General features: G+C 50.8%; 1 protein-coding gene across 4 annotated transcripts in view; it reads right to left on the reverse strand.

Moving 5' to 3' along the window:
- The window catches only part of nxn (nucleoredoxin), a 64,463-nt gene that overhangs the window by 4,836 nt on the left and 44,134 nt on the right, over window positions 1-15,493 (reverse strand). For all 4 annotated transcript variants that reach the window (XM_069184463.1, XM_069184462.1, XM_069184461.1 and 1 more), the window contains 6 exons: window positions 11,239-11,356; window positions 8,566-8,699; window positions 6,689-6,789; window positions 5,154-5,260; window positions 3,452-3,631; window positions 2,459-2,583 (listed from right to left, as the gene is read on the reverse strand). In XM_069184463.1, the coding sequence (XP_069040564.1) occupies window positions 2,459-2,583; window positions 3,452-3,631; window positions 5,154-5,260; window positions 6,689-6,789; window positions 8,566-8,699; window positions 11,239-11,356 (765 nt within the window). The remainder of the gene's footprint in view (window positions 1-2,458; window positions 2,584-3,451; window positions 3,632-5,153; window positions 5,261-6,688; window positions 6,790-8,565; window positions 8,700-11,238; window positions 11,357-15,493) is intronic.

Raw genomic sequence — 15,493 nt, forward strand, 5'->3', positions numbered from 1 at the left:
AGCTCCAAGGCAACAAGTCAACAAAACTTCTGGTGAGGTTAAGTGGCCCTGCTGCACTGTGAACCACCAGGCTTGTGAATACCTGACAGTGGTGAAAGTTGTGAAAAGTTGTGAAAGGCCGACGGTTTTGCCGACAAATACTACCTACTGATAACCCTGCGTGGAGGTCATGTTGGAACATTTCTGCGGAGAAATGTCTGCTGCACGACCCGTACATCGCATTACTTCGGTCATCACAGTGACTAGTGAGCAGGAAGGGCCACATCACCTCCCAATTCACGGGAACCTCAAGTTTGAGACATGTCAACTGCTGTGCTTAATCCGAAATGTGATTTTTTTTTTCTACAACGTCAATGGATCTATTTTGTCACTGAGATTTTATAACCAGCCTGCGAAACTGGGACTGTGGGTCCCCTTTAACTATCCACTCATAACTTGCAAAACCCACAGGGCACAAGGGGAAGAGCATTTAGAACTGAGAACTGAGGTACATCTTTACCCAAAGGGTTGTGGGTGTAGGTCTTTGGATTAATTCGCTACAGTACCAACTGCCCCCACAGGCCAGGTGGGCCGAACAGCTTCCTCTCGTCTGTAACATGTTCTTCTCTTGCGACCGACTCTCCACAGGATGAGCGCTGTAGCCTCAGAGAAGACCTAAGGGTGCTGCTCTCAGGGTGCAGCTTTTAAGGCAAGAACGCTTAACTAAGGAAGTTAGGTGTCGCAGAGCCCCAAGAACCTAAATTTCGGCTCTTTGAAAACAGACGCGGTTTTTAAGGAGGAGATCAGGTGTCTGAAGAGGATAAAGTCAGTGATGTCAGCTCCCTGCAGCCCGCGGTGCAACACAGAAGCCACAGCAGGCGTTGGGGCACTTCAGTATTGCGCCCGCATGGGTGTAACAAACTTATCTGCCCATGCCTTCTTCTGTTACCAGATTGCTGCCATTAAAAGGAGACCTCCCCTGCTCTCTGTCCCAGAAACTCAAAGCGCCAGGCAGGGATCAGCAGGCTGACAGCGAACACATTCCGCCGTCATGCAACAGGCAGGAACCAGATGTGCTCCACTTTATTCCCAACTAACGAAACCCAATCCCCGAGCCCGACTTCGCTTTGAAATGGAAAAGCGAGAGCCTGGCGCCACCAGGAGCCGCTTACAGTCAACAACTGGGAACGGAACAAGTTACTTTCTGCGGAGGGATAATCCAGGCAGGCAATCAGGGCTTCCTTACTAACTCTTTGGGATGCGCTAGTAGAAAAAAAAAACCAAGCAGCCGACTTAATGAAAACTTAGGCTTGGAAGGGAGATTTTGTTGGTGGGGTCACGGAGGTCACTGTGGGTCCAGGGCATCAGCAGCCCCCCTCCACTTCTGTCCAAAAAAAGAGCCAAAAGGCAGATGAGGCAGATCCACTGACAGAGCAGTCACCCTCTGCTGTGCACAAGATCCTTCACCTGCTACTATACAATTTGTTTGCCTTCCTGAAAAACACACAGCTGGATTTTCCCAACAGGAGAATATCTCGGCAAAGCTGGGAGGTGAACAGCCACTGTGGGTGTGGATTTAAGGAGTTAGTTCATTTCCTGCTTTCATCTTGTAACCTTAGGAGTTTGCGTTTCCTGTTTCAAAAAACCGGCTGTAGATTTACTGCATCTTAAATGTTTCCCGAATATGACTCCGTGCGGCTCATAAGGTTTGGATTTCAGTGTTTCTAGGTCATGCCTGTCAACATCGCCAAGCGCGTGTGATTCTGTATCACGGGCTCGAGTCCCACCTGTCAGCTGTCATTCGCGAGGGTAAAACATCCGTAGCAAGGCTGCCGAGGACTGTGGGAGAAAACGTCTCCTGGGAGCAGTGTGGGAGAGCAGGGTCCTGGCGGTGAGTGATTCGCTAACCAGTGTTTCCAAACACACACTGGCATAGACAAGCACACACTCGCCGGCTGTTCACACCACTGACAGATTCCTCCAGTTTCTTAGAGCTGACTCAGCAACACACTCACCCTGCTCGCAGGACGGCCCTCCACTCAACTCGCGTCACATTCTTTCGGCCTTAATTTCCGCCCAAGTGTTGCCCACCTCCAACATGCAGCCGGCAGAGGGCAGTCGGTCACACAGCCCCTTGACCCCTGACCTCTCACACACACCCCACTAGCGCAAGGTCACACAGCACCCTGACGCCCGACCTCTCGCACTCCCCTCGCCAGCACAAGGTCACACTGTCCCCTGACCTCTCGCACTCCCCTCACTAGTACAAGGTCACACTGCCCTCTGACCCCTGACCTCTTGCACTCTCCTCACCAGTACAAAGTCACACTGCCCTTTGACCCCCAACCTCTCGCACTCCTCTCGCCAGTGGAAGGTCACACTGCCCTCTGACCCCTGACCACCCGACCTCTCACAGTCCCCTTGCCAGCTCAAGGTCACACTGCCCTCTGACCCCTGACCTCCGACCTCTCACACTCACCTCGCCAGCTACGAAGAACAGGAGTGGCGTCTCCTCGTCCTTGGCTTTGTACTTGGCGATGATCTTCTCTGCGATGGGCTGGATCAGCTCCTTAGCCGGCTCCAGCTCGCCCTCCTCCTCCGCGTCTGCAAGAGGAGGGAGAGAGGGGGCTGAGGAAGGGCCCTTGTCTTTTACCAGCCCTGCAGCCTCCCACTCTCACCTTCTGCTCCAGAGATCATCAAACACTGCGCAGAAGGAAACTGAGGGAACCCCAAAGGAAAAGGGTGCCCCCTTCAGGCCTCTGGCTGTCATTGCACATCAACATAACCAGCAATGCTTGTATCTTCTGATTTTCACTGCAGCCTGGACTCTTAATGACCGGATCTGAATCGGCTGTTCACTTCAATGGCCTATATTGCTGAAAGTCACTTATAAAACCTGCAGAACTGTGGTCTGTCCAGACCAGGAGTGGAGATTGCTAATTCAATGACAACACTGTCCAGAAAGACACAAAACAGCCATTAAAAGCACAATATCTGCGTACACTAATGCTTTTCAACAAGCCCCGAGAGGCTCAGTCATTTTTATGAGAAGCAGTTTAAAAGCAACTCGAACAGGAGTCAGAAATACTGACGGACTGAACTCTTTTTTTTTTTTTGGTCTTCTATTGAAGCTGCTGCTCTGTCTTGATGTTTTTGGCGATTCCTCAGTGTCTTTGTAGTGGATCGCACGTGCAAATAAGCATGTCACTGCACTTGTGCACACGACAAAGTGAACCGAATGGAAATCATTCACACCTGCTAGTTACAATAGACAGAAATGCTCGTGCACACTTGGGGGGACCCCCCCCAATACCACCGGCTTCTGGGAGAGGGGAGGTTCTCTCTCGCAAGAGGGGGTGCTTTGCTTTACTGCAGCGCTGCTCTCGGCACCACGTTTTTACCGCAATCTCGCACGGCTGACTTCCCACCTGGCAGACCGTGGCGGGGTACAGCACCCCGCATGCCAACTCACCCACGAACAGCACCAGGCAGGGCCCCTCGTTCAGCTGCGCGGCGTTGGACTCGCTCAGCTCCAGCACGGGCCGCGGGTGCCAGGGGAAGCGGCGGCACTCGGGGTCGTTCAGCACCTCCACCCGGCCCTGCCGCGTGACCAGCCGGCCCTCGGCGTCCAGCAGGATGAGGGTGGGGATCCCTGCCGGGGGGAGACGGGGAGACGGACAGCCCTGAGCACCCCTGTGCCACCGCAGCACGGGGAGAGGGTTGATGGTCCAGATCGCTCGGCGAGATCGAGGGGGGGGGGAACTCTGGGATTCGAACCCGAGGCTCTCTAGTTAAAAACCTGATCTGCGGGCAATGTGGCGCACGCCGAGCGTCACAGCCAAAGCTTGCCGTCAATCAAGCGCAGATTCCGCGTCGCCAACATCTGAGCTGCACCCCTCACTTTCCGGAACCCGGGTGTTCTGGGATCGCTGCGCAGGCCCCAACCAGACTAGCAAGAAAGAGGAGCTGAACAGGCTCCTCTCCTTGCGTTCTTGAGCTGAACCCCAAATCACCCCCCCCTCCCCACCTGCGGTTACAGCAATCTCACCCTAGGGGCGTCTGCGCCCCTCTCGCCACCCTGCGGGGAACACCTGCGTACCCGCCGGCCACGCCACCTTGTTTATTTTAACAAAGCAGCACGCTCTTTGTCGGGGGGCACCCGAGCTTCCTCGACAGCTTTCGGCGAATCACCTCTATCGGGGTCAAGGTCCGCCCTGGGGTAAATCAGGGACTAGGTTGCCTGCACAGACCCGGCCTGTCCCAGCTCACACACTCTCTCTCTCTCTCCTTCCCTTGTGATAAGGATCAGCCGCAACAGGATTTAAGAGCCCTTACCGCCAGCAGGCAGTAACAGCAGGCTGCTGTGCGCTGGATGGCGGAAGAGCAGGGGGGGAGAGTACAGACTCGTCCCGCACACATTCCACAGATTCCTCGCAGTCAAACACTGCTGCCTCTCTGCTCCCCTGCTACCTCTGAAATAGCCCCCCCCCCGCACCAGGGGCAAGAACGCATGCGCCATCTCTCCAGTCAGTGCAGGAAGGCCTCTTCATGAAACTAAGGCTATACTTGGCCCACATACTAGAAGACAGAGCACATGCTTCATGGAATAGCTGTGCAACAAAACTGCTCAATAAACACACGTAGGTGTAGCCTCCCACACTCCCTATTTAGCCATTTTCCTATGTTTAAGTATTGTTGTCGTGATTTCATTTTATGTTTGGCTGGTGTGTTTGATACAATTATGGAAGAAGCCAAAGACACATTGCCACAGCGGCGGACAATAAATGATCTATTGAGCTGGTAAATTAAAAATGTTTCAAACACATAGTGCCTCCAAATGACAAAAACACTACCAATGTCATTTCGTGGAAGTAAGATCTCGGAATATGACAAATTCCCCGTCTCGTGCCCAGAGAAGACGTCCCACGGTGACGCAGGGAGCTTTTATAATTTAGGATCGGCGACCCATCCTCGTCAGAAGCTCGTTAACATGCCAATTTACAGCTGCATGCAGCAGAGATTGGGAGGGAAGCACGTGCATCACAATTATAATAATATCCCAATGAAGAATTAATGGCCGGAGATAGCGATTGAGCCTCAAACTCAATGTCCAGACCTTCGCGGAGAATTTTCCCAACCCAACTACAGCTCCCCAGCGTTGTCACGGACTGCACCTTGGATTCCGTACAGTCGATTGAGCCGTGAGCGCCGGCCCTCGTCTGAATACGGGACGGCCAGCCAGGGCATCTCGCTGAAATACTGTTTAAAAGAATCTTCCGACCTGCAACGGTAAGAATCGACGAACACACTCGGTCACAAGATTACGTTCTTGTGATTCATTCACAAGTCCGGTAACAGCCAGTCCCGTAACCCTGTCTGTAGATGGTTCTGTACTTGACCTTCAATCTAAATTGAAAAACCTTGGGGTTATATTCGATTCTGGTTTAACATTCGACCCACATGTGCAGCACATTGTCAAAACATCTTTTTTCACTACATGAAATATCGCTAGACTACGCCCTATGCTATCACTACCTGTGGCTGAAAAGCTGTTCAACACATTTGTGGTCTCCCGAATTGACTACTGTAACGCTCTACTCGCTGGGGTATCTAAATCTACTCTGAGCAAACTGCAGTTTGTCCAAAATTCAGCAGCCAGAATCCTGACCAGGTCTAGTGCAAGTGTTCACATTACTCCTATCCTGGAGTCCTTGCACTGGCTTCCGGTCAAATTCCGTGTAGACTTTAAAATCCTCATGCTGACCTACAAGGCTCTGCGAGGCTTGGCACCTCAGTACCTGTCTGAACTATTATCGCCCTACTCCCCACCTCACAACCTTCACTCTTCCAACTCTGGTCTCCTTGCTGTCCCCCAAGCCCGTCTACACTCTATGGGTGACAGGGCCTTCTCTTGTTATGCCCCCAAGCTCTGGAACTCTCTCCCCAAGGATATCAGAGAGTCACCTTCTCTAAACTCCTTCAAATCCAGACTCAAAACCCTCTTCTTTAGAAAAGCCTTTTCTTAGTACCACCATCCACGGTCTCCTCTGTATATTGTAATTGTGTTTTATCTTGTGTATTCTTTTTATTTATTGTTGCTGTCATTCTGCCTTTAAATAAAGTTTATTATTGTTATTATATTATTATTCACTGATCAGAAGCAATACTCTGCAATTACTCTGCAATTACTTTGGGTAATTCGAGATTAATTCACCCGAAGAAGGCTCCACAGCCGAAACTTTGTGTTTCTTTTCTTCTCTTTTCAGCCTGGAATAAACCTTTACTTGTTCCGTAGTCACAAGCCTTGCAGAAGACACCCAGGAGACTTGAATTCCAGTCCCCCATGGCGTCTCGTGAGCTGCAGCATTTACACTTAATATCTACTGTAGCTGTAGAAAAGGAAAGGGCTCGGGCACCAGGATTAAGAGGAACGAGCAGCCTGTTCTGAACTGAAACAAAGCTCTTTGAAAGTGAAATCCGACTCCCGCTGCTTAGCTGTTTTGATGCATTTCGGATGTTACGACCTGAAGGCTGAACATCTGGCGCTGGCTCTTTTGTAATTTGAAAAATATTTACTTTCCTATTCATCGGTAACTTTAACACGTCAACCTGGAGCTCGTAAAAACCTGAAACGGTCCTGTCAGCTGGGCAACAGAAACCTCCCTACCAGCCTGGGTTCACCCTGGCTGGAGAGCGCCGAGTCACTCACCTGTCGGCGCTGACAAACACGATCTCGAACTTCTGTCCCGACTCCTTCACCGTGCGGTACGACTCCACCAGCACCCGCGACAGGCTGCGGCACGGCGGGCACTGCCAACACACACACACACAGCGCACATTAACATCCCCCCGCCGGGCCCGAAATCCAACAAGAGCTCTCTCTCCAACACAGCTCTTCACAGGCCTGACACTCAGACAGCTCATGCTGGCTTCGGCCTTTAGGACACAAGCCGCAACAATATAGTCCACGTGGCGGTTTCGAAGATCAGTCTTCTGTATTTCAGCTCATGATACGTTCGTCTGCTTTCGGGCGTGTAAGTAGAAATTCCCTCTGAAACACATCCAAGAGTTTGTGTTTCTGCTCTGGCATTTGGGAAACACAATACAAAAAGATACTGGTGGTCGAACAGACTAAATATTTTATATCCTAGTGAATAATATACGTCTCATTTTATGTAGAAAATGACAGATGAAACTGGATGACAAAAGAACAGAGCAAGCCAAGAGTGCTTTTAGTTGACTAGCAGTCAGCTGGTAATCACAGACTTCCCTGACTTTGCACTCAGTAGGCAGTATGCACTACAGCATTTCCCTGCAGTTAAGATACAGCTGAATGTTCATTGTTTGATGAAAATAAACACTCAGGGGATGGCCTGAAGGGGGCAGCATGGTGTCTAGGTGGTTGGTGTGTCACAGCTCCTGGGTTGTGGGTTCGACTCCAAATTGGCAACACCTTCTGTGTGGAGTTTCACACATTTTCATACGGGCTTTTGCCAGGTTTTCTTCCATCTTCCACAGACACACTGGCCATGACGGGTTAACTGGCTGCTCAAAGTTGTGTGCACGTGTGCCCTGCATGGACGCGTTTGTGTGCCTGTGTGTGTGCACGTGTGCCCTGCATGGACGTGTTTGTGTGCCTGTGTGTGTGCACGTGTGCCCTGCATGGACGCGTTTGTGTGCCTGTGTGTGTGCACGTGTGCCCTGCATGGACGCGTTTGTGTGCCTGTGTGTGTGCACGTGTGCACTGCATGGACGCGTTTGTGTGCCTGTGTGTGTGCACGTGTGCACTGCATGTACGTGTTTGTGTGCCTGTGTGTGTGCACGTGTGCACTGCATGTACGTGTTTGTGTGCCTGTGTGTGTGCCTGTGTGTGCAGTGCATGGACGCGTTTGTGTGCCTGTGTGTGCAGTGCATGGACGCGTTTGTGTGCCTGTGTGTGCAGTGCATGGACGCGTTTGTGTGCAATGCATGGACGCGTTTGTGTGCCTGTGTGTGCAGTGCATGTACGCGTTTGTGTGCCTGTGTGTGCAGTGCATGTACGCGTTTGTGTGCCTGTGTGTGCGTGTACTATATGTATGTATGTGTTTGGGTGCGTGTGAGTGCGTGCCTGTATGTGTGTGTGTCCTGCCATGGACAGTCACCTGTCTAGGATGTAGCCCCACCCTATGGCTCTGTGCTGCCGTGACGCTCACCAGAGCTTAGCGGCTTTCAGACAGCAGATGGGTGGCTGCCCTCTTCAAATCCACGGGCCCTTAAATGACTATTTATCCACTGGCTTACGGATTTATTTTCTGCTGGCGCATTTGTTTTTCTTTCAGAGCCCATTCTGTCAAGTGGCCAAGTGACTTCACAGCATCTGGTCTCCCCCCCGCCTCCCCAGGCTGGCACCTTTCCCTTCCCACAGAGCTCCAGAATCAGCTCCAGGGCAGCGTGTCGGCCAGCAGCCTGCCAACGTCCCCAGCGCCTTGCACGCAGCCAGGGCTGGAACCCAGCTCCCGGGGTTTACGGGTTGTGCCGTCCCTCGCGCTGGCACGCGGTGGGCGACCGCGGGACCTCCGAGGCTGGGCGGTTCACTCACTCACTCACCCAGTGCGCCGAGAAGTACACGCCCACGTAGGAGCCCTCCAGGCAGCTGCTGTCCGCCGTCTGACCACTGCTCCTCAGCAGGGGCCCCGCCACCACCTCCATGAAGGGCTTGGGCCCCCAGGGGAACTCCAGCCCTGGGGCAGAGGGGAGGAGGCAAGGAGGGAGCCATCAGTGCACGGAGGACACCCCGACTTCCCACCTGTCGCGTCTTGAAAAGAGCATCAGCACAAAATCCCCAACACAGGGACAACAGGTTCATGATGTGAATGAAATCTCTATAATGGTTCTCTCAGGTTACAGGCAGAGAAGTTTAGCAAATACGGGGAAAGATTGATTCATTTAATCTTCCCACTGAGACCCTTTTCAGTTTATGACGGAATATACAGTAATATTTCTGGGTGGTTTATTTTGTTGTTTGTTGTGTTTCTCATTAAACAATTGTATAACCCACCCCCCCATACCTGCTGGCATAACGTAAATCGTTTATTTTAGATGCATGTATAAAGATAACGTAACAAAAATGAAAGACAAAGGCAAACGTTTATTTTGCTGTTCTGGACGAGTTCTGTTTGTAAATCCTTTCAGCGCCAAAATCAAAAGTTAAAAAGAAAAAAAGAAAAGAGCATCAGCTCTCAGGTTTGAAAACGTTTTTTAAAAAACCCTCCTGAAGTAGAGTGTTTATGTCCACTAAGAAATGCCAACACATAAAGCAATCCAAACATGCACGCACGCGTCGAGGTATACGAGCCGATGTTCTCGATACCGTATATTCCCCAGCACCAAAGTAAATCTGATGAGATTCTGTCCAGATCCATCCCTTCTCTAGAACAAACCCAGGCCTTCCATCTGGAGGAGAAACAGATGTCATGGCTGAGGTGTCCGAGAGGTTTCATGGATTGAAGTAGAGTAGTAGAGTAGTTTATTGCCATATGTACACGCTCATTGGAATCCTTAATCGCGCTGATCTCTCGGGATATACACCGTACAACAGACAACACCGCACAGTGTAGACGTCAGGAACAATAACTATATTGTGGGAAAATAAATAAATATGTAGTAGTGACATTGAGAAAATAAAAAAAAATGGTAGACTATAAAACCTGCAGAGTGCAGATGTGTGTTGAGTCTGAGGCCCTGCAGTGAGCTGTTGAGGATGCTCACTGCAGTGGGATAGAAGCTGTTCTTGAGTCTAGTGGTCCGTACTTTAACACTGCGGTTGGGATCCTGAAGGATGGATTGGGCTTTATGGCTACAGCCGATGGTGTGGATCTCACTGATTGATGGTCCTCTGTGCCGTTGCCACAACCCTTTTTACAAAGGGCCAGCAATAAAACACTGCAACAGGGAGCTTTTCCTGCATCATGACAGATGTCCCATCCGAGGCGTCTGCCCAGTTGTACAGATCAGGGGGTGCGAGAGAGACGCAGAAACGCCGGTCCAGCTAAAAGCCGGCGCTCCAGCAGTCTGAGCTGGTATCGACAGGCAGGAGTGCTCCCTCCTTGCGCTCTGTCAGCCCTGTGGGTATCTGGCATCTGGCATTTAAAGCTCACTGCATTTCCAGTGCCCCAGTGTGCGCTGATCTAGACTCTTTGTACACTATGGAAAAGACGATTAATCAGACCTCCTTAGGAAACACCCAGGAAAGGGCCCCCAGCTTAATGAATTGCACAAATAATATAGGATAGGAATTCACAGATCATCAGAGCACATGGGTGATTTATGTGTTTTTATTCTCTGTAGAGTCTGTCATGTGCTCTCCCCTATTTTATTACACAAAGATCACCATTAAAAAGTCAGAGTGTTATTGCTATTTGAGCAAAAGCCATGATGCCCCAGATCCAAGATTTTATCATGCAAATGATATATTTGAGACTCCAACTGCTTTGTAATCAGTGCAAGTCTGTTCCTGCATACAGCACTCTTCCCTGTGGTGTCTCGGCTGTTAATCCAAAGGGAAAAGCACCGGGATGAAGGGCTATAGGAGGAGCACTGATTACTGGATTTATAGCCCTCCCAGGCACAGGGGGCAGGGGTCTCCGCAGTGGAAGTGTATATTTTCCTTTCTCCGTGTGTTGTCAGTGATCCCATAATAAAACACTATCACACTGAGAAGAATTGCGGCCGCTGTGGGATTTTAAGTCTGTGCAGCTTTCTGGGATACCTCTGGCACAAAGAGGAAGACAGAAACGTGCATCCTCTACTTCATTCTAAACTCGTTTTCAATTGTGCTGATGTTATCTTAAGTTTGTGAACTTTTTTTTCTTACTGTAGAGCACTTTCAGAAGCTACATAAAATAAAGTTTATATTGAATAAATAAACTGACACTCGTTATCACAAATCAATTTCATGGAGAACTTCTTAACAAATGAGAACACGCTTGCTGTGAAATCACAAATTAGCACAATCAAGTGCAGGGATTAGGCCGACCCAGAACGCGCACCACATAAAAGTGCCCTAACTACAACACTGCTGCAAGCATTTGGTTCCCTGTGGACAAGGTGGCAGCGAGCTGAGACTTCAGCTCCTCCAGACTGCTCTAGAGGTGCCGCCAACACGTCCGGCAGAATTCCTGTCCGTCTGATAGCCTGAAGGCGTTTTCGCCTGCCCCCCACCTGGCGCGATCCATCTTCCCCTCTCTGGACGCGATCGGAAGCACGAGGGTTCCCGCCTACCTTTGGGGTCGTCCCGGACCACCAGCAGCCCGTTCCGGCACACGACCTTCCCCGTGGCAGCGTCCACGAACACCAGCGAGGGGATACTGGTCACCTTGTACTTATTCCACAGCTTCATCTGCAGGAGGAGAGACAAGGCAGAGAGAGGCACCGCACTGAGACCCGTAGAGCCACAGGAAATGAGGGGGGCCAGCATTACAGCTGCACAACATGAGCCTGTAGCTCTGACACTGCAGCCCGGTTGTGCCATCACTCGATCAGGTGAATAATGTGTCCCCCCAAGAGCCAGACTTGGCCATCTCTGAACAGGGCGCCGATTATGAGAGTATTAGAGCTGTCATACTGCTCTCTTGGGGTGTAGCCAATGTCACCCGCAGTGATTTCAAACGGCCCTTCGTGAAAACACTGGCCTGTGACCGGTTAAGGCGCTCCACCGAGCACAGCGAGAGCTTGATGGGCGCGGGTCCGAACCAGGGTGACGTCAGTAGCCGTCTATGCTCGGGATTTAGAAACAGCACTTCCTGAAGTCGGGTGGGAGTAACAATATCATCGGCAATTCTAAGCTGCTAAAAACAAAATGATCTCAAGAATAATGACACCGGTAATAGTAGTAATATAAATATTTTTATATGGAGATTTGCATGGTGCATCAAGGTGCTTTACAATAAAGCAGATTCATATGGTAAATCAGACTAAATTCAAAGCAAGAGTATGGAAGTGATTTTGAGATGGGATTCAACAGTACTTGAAAGGTAGGATGTCTAGAGCTTTGGAACAACAGTCGGCTCTCTCCAGGCTGCCATAATCATTTCCAGCTGCTCCCATAGGAATGTCACGCCTCACAGATCATGCCGTCACGATCATCACTCCTGATCATTCTTGTGTTAGTAACTCGGCTCTCTGTGCCTCACGGATCTCACAGCGGGAGAACTGCCCTGCATCACCTGCCAGCCTCCATCAATCACGGGATTGTTCCTGCTCAGTAAAAACACAAAGAGCCCCGAACGTTCGATTTCCCTTTTTTTCCCATTCATCTAATCCTTACGGTAAAAAAAGGTCCCTAAAATTATGAACTGCTTTCTTTGGCGGCACCAAAACCATACTCCCAGCACAGCTGCTGAAGGCTACGTGCCTCAGTTTGCTTTAAAGGCAGATCATCTTCGGAGCGAGTTTCTGAGAGAATCTGAAAAGATCTGTCTGCCTTTTGTTAAGTCATAAGGAATTTTAAAAAATAAAATCTACATTTGACAAAGACATCTCTCCTTAGCTCCATTTTCGGGGGCACTTTTCAGTGGTGCCAAGACCACAGAGTAAATAATTCAGCAATCATGTTTGTGAAGCAGAGGTATAAACGAGCTTTTTTATAAACAGCTTTCAAACCCAGTCACAGCAATGGTGAATGCTGCAGAATTCAAACGAGAAAAGTGCACAGCTTAATTCTCGACTGTACCTTCAGAAAGACTTTTGCTGTGCCGCCTTCTGTTATGTGAAAGCTCTTCAGAAGAAAGCCCCATTTCCCAACACATCAGAAAGACAATATGAGAATGAATACACTGAGTGACGCACGCCCAGGCTGAGGACCTGCTAACATTACTCAAGCAGGGCTAGCTGTAATCAGCCTTAAGAATACCGCTCATCCTGCCTAGCCCTAACGGTGGCTCATCTGGCTCCACATTCATCTTCACGACTGGCCTGTCTTCAGCTGCAGCTGGACCTGGGGTCTGCTTACACTGAGAGACCCTCAACCGCGCCATAGAGAGAACTCGGACAGGGCTGGCCGAGCCCAGGAGGCAAATTTCAGAAGAACACATGTCGCCAGGAGACGCCATGACCTAACTCAGCTCCACGCGGAGCGCAGCCCTGCTCATGCTCCAATCGGCACCTGGCGGAGCTCCTGGAGAGACAGCGCCTCAAATCCAGCCCCCGGAAACTCCGCTCCGATCCTTTTTTGCTGACCAACGAGCCAAGGAGGGCTTCCCAACTTCCTGCAAAAATGTTATAATACACCCCACATTTCATTAAGCGTTCCCTATTTTTGGGGGGCGGAGCGCTGGCTCTGTGGCTCAGGATCTGCGCCTGTGGCTGGGAGGTTGCCGGTTCAAATCCCGCGGCCGGCAGAGGAATCCTACTCCGTTGGGCCCCTGAGCAAGGCCCTTCACCCCAACTGCTCCAGGGGTGCCGTATAAATGGCTGACCCTGCGCTCTGACCCCAAGCTTCTCTCCCTGTCTGTGTGTCTCATGCAGAGCAAGCTGGGGTCTGCGAAAAAGACAAATTCCTAATGCAAGAAATTGTATGTTGCCAAGAATGTGATCTGATCTTACAGCCTTAATGAACAGAAACTGACCCTGCAGCTCGGCGAGGTTATGCTTTAGAACCCGTTTGTATCGAAGACTCCGACACCCAGTTTCTCGGGTGTCGGATGTTGCTGCATTGTGCCGGGCCTTTCAGGATGCTTTTCCGCGACGCGTCTGAATTGGAATGTGAAGAAAAGGAGGAGGAGGAGGAGGAGGGGAGGAAAGCAAAATGAAAAGCGAAGAAAACAAGGAAGGACTGCGGCAGAAACAGATGTCAGGTCGAGGGGGCGAGAGGTACGATCAGACAGGCCGGGGGAGCTGTCGGCAGAACAGGTCTGGTTAGACAGTGGGCCCCCCGAGGTGGGACCCCCACTCCCCAGCTCTCCCCCATAATGGCTAAAGCAGACAGGTACTGGGGGGGGCTTGTCCACGATCGGACAGCCCGTCCAGACACCAGCACCCACAGCGGCCAGAACAGATTCATAAAAATCAGAGGCCGGACTGGGATGCAGAACTTTGGCTGCTTTTCTGAAACACAGTTACGGAAAGGGGCTGAACTGCTCTCTTTCCATAAATCCTCGGAACTCAAACAGTTTGGGAAATCGGAGCTTTTCGTTTCGACTTGACGATGGCGGCAAGGACCATCAGGAGGACCTCAAACCGACTGGCAAACGGAGCATGTTTCGTACCGAGACCAAGGCATCAAAATAGATCAACAAAATGATTAAAGTGTTACACGAGACTCCAGCTCGGGCTGTGCGATTGCTCTGCTGACATCCCAGCTGGAAGACCACCAGTCACGGGACTCTTAACGAGACGATTCAGCCTGAAAACCCCGAGAAGAACTGACTGGATTTCATTATGTCTGGCTGCTGCTCAGGAATCTGCAGGACGGCAATTCTCTCCGGATTTCAAATACTACAGACCCACGGTGTCAGAGGTCCGGAGCTGTGCAGTCCATCCAGACTGGGGTGACAGTGCCCGGCTGTGAATGTCACTTCTTCACCAGGGTCTCTTCTCTGGAAATAACGGCTGTTGTGAAAAGGCACAGTTAAATGCACACTTTCAGCCGATACGCCCTCGCTGCCATCTGCGGTGGAAGATCTTTATTTTAACTTCCAGCTCAAACCTCACTTCCCCAACGCCATGAACCCCAGCTCCTCGGGTCCCTGCAACGCCCCCAGCCTGTCGTGTACCTCAGGAACCCTTCACACTTCACCAGGGGTGCCTGGACTATAATAATAATAATAATAATAATAATAATAATAATAATAATAATAATAATTGCTGACACTTAAATAGTGCTTTTCTGGACACTCCACTCAAAGCACTTTACAGGTAATGGGGATCCCCTCCACCACCACAAGTATGCAGCCCCACCTGGATGATGCACCAGTACTCTCCCCACACTCCAGCTCTCAGTGGGGAGGAGAGCCGAGTGATAAAGCCAGTTCAGAGATGGGGATTATTAGGAGGTCATGACTGGTAAAGGCCAATGGGAAATTTGGCCAGGACGCCGGACGTTACACCCCTACTCTTTTCGAGAAACGCCCTGGGGTTTTTAATGACCACAGAGAGTCAGGACCCCGGTCTCATCCGAAGGACGGCGCCTGTTTACAGTATAGTGTCCCCGTCACTATACTGGGGCATCAGGACCCACACAGTCTGCAGGGTGAGCGCCCCCTGCTGGCCCCACTAACACCTCTTCCAGCAGCAACCTTAGTTTTTCACAGGAGGTCTCCCATCCAGGTACTGGCCAGGCAATAGGGCACGACTTGCACCCCAAATGGACACCTTCGCTGGTACAGCAACACACCTCTGGGTTACCTGATCTCACACACCCCCCGCCCAGCTCTACTGTCAACCTCCAGCGTAACACCAGGGTTTTGGAGTAAACGGAAAAAGAAAGGTGGCCTTTCTGCTGATGCTGGGAAGTGACAGACATTTCCCTGCGACTCGC

Source organism: Lepisosteus oculatus, chromosome 26 (assembly GCF_040954835.1).
Source record: "Lepisosteus oculatus isolate fLepOcu1 chromosome 26, fLepOcu1.hap2, whole genome shotgun sequence".
Lineage (NCBI taxonomy): Eukaryota > Metazoa > Chordata > Actinopteri > Semionotiformes > Lepisosteidae > Lepisosteus > Lepisosteus oculatus.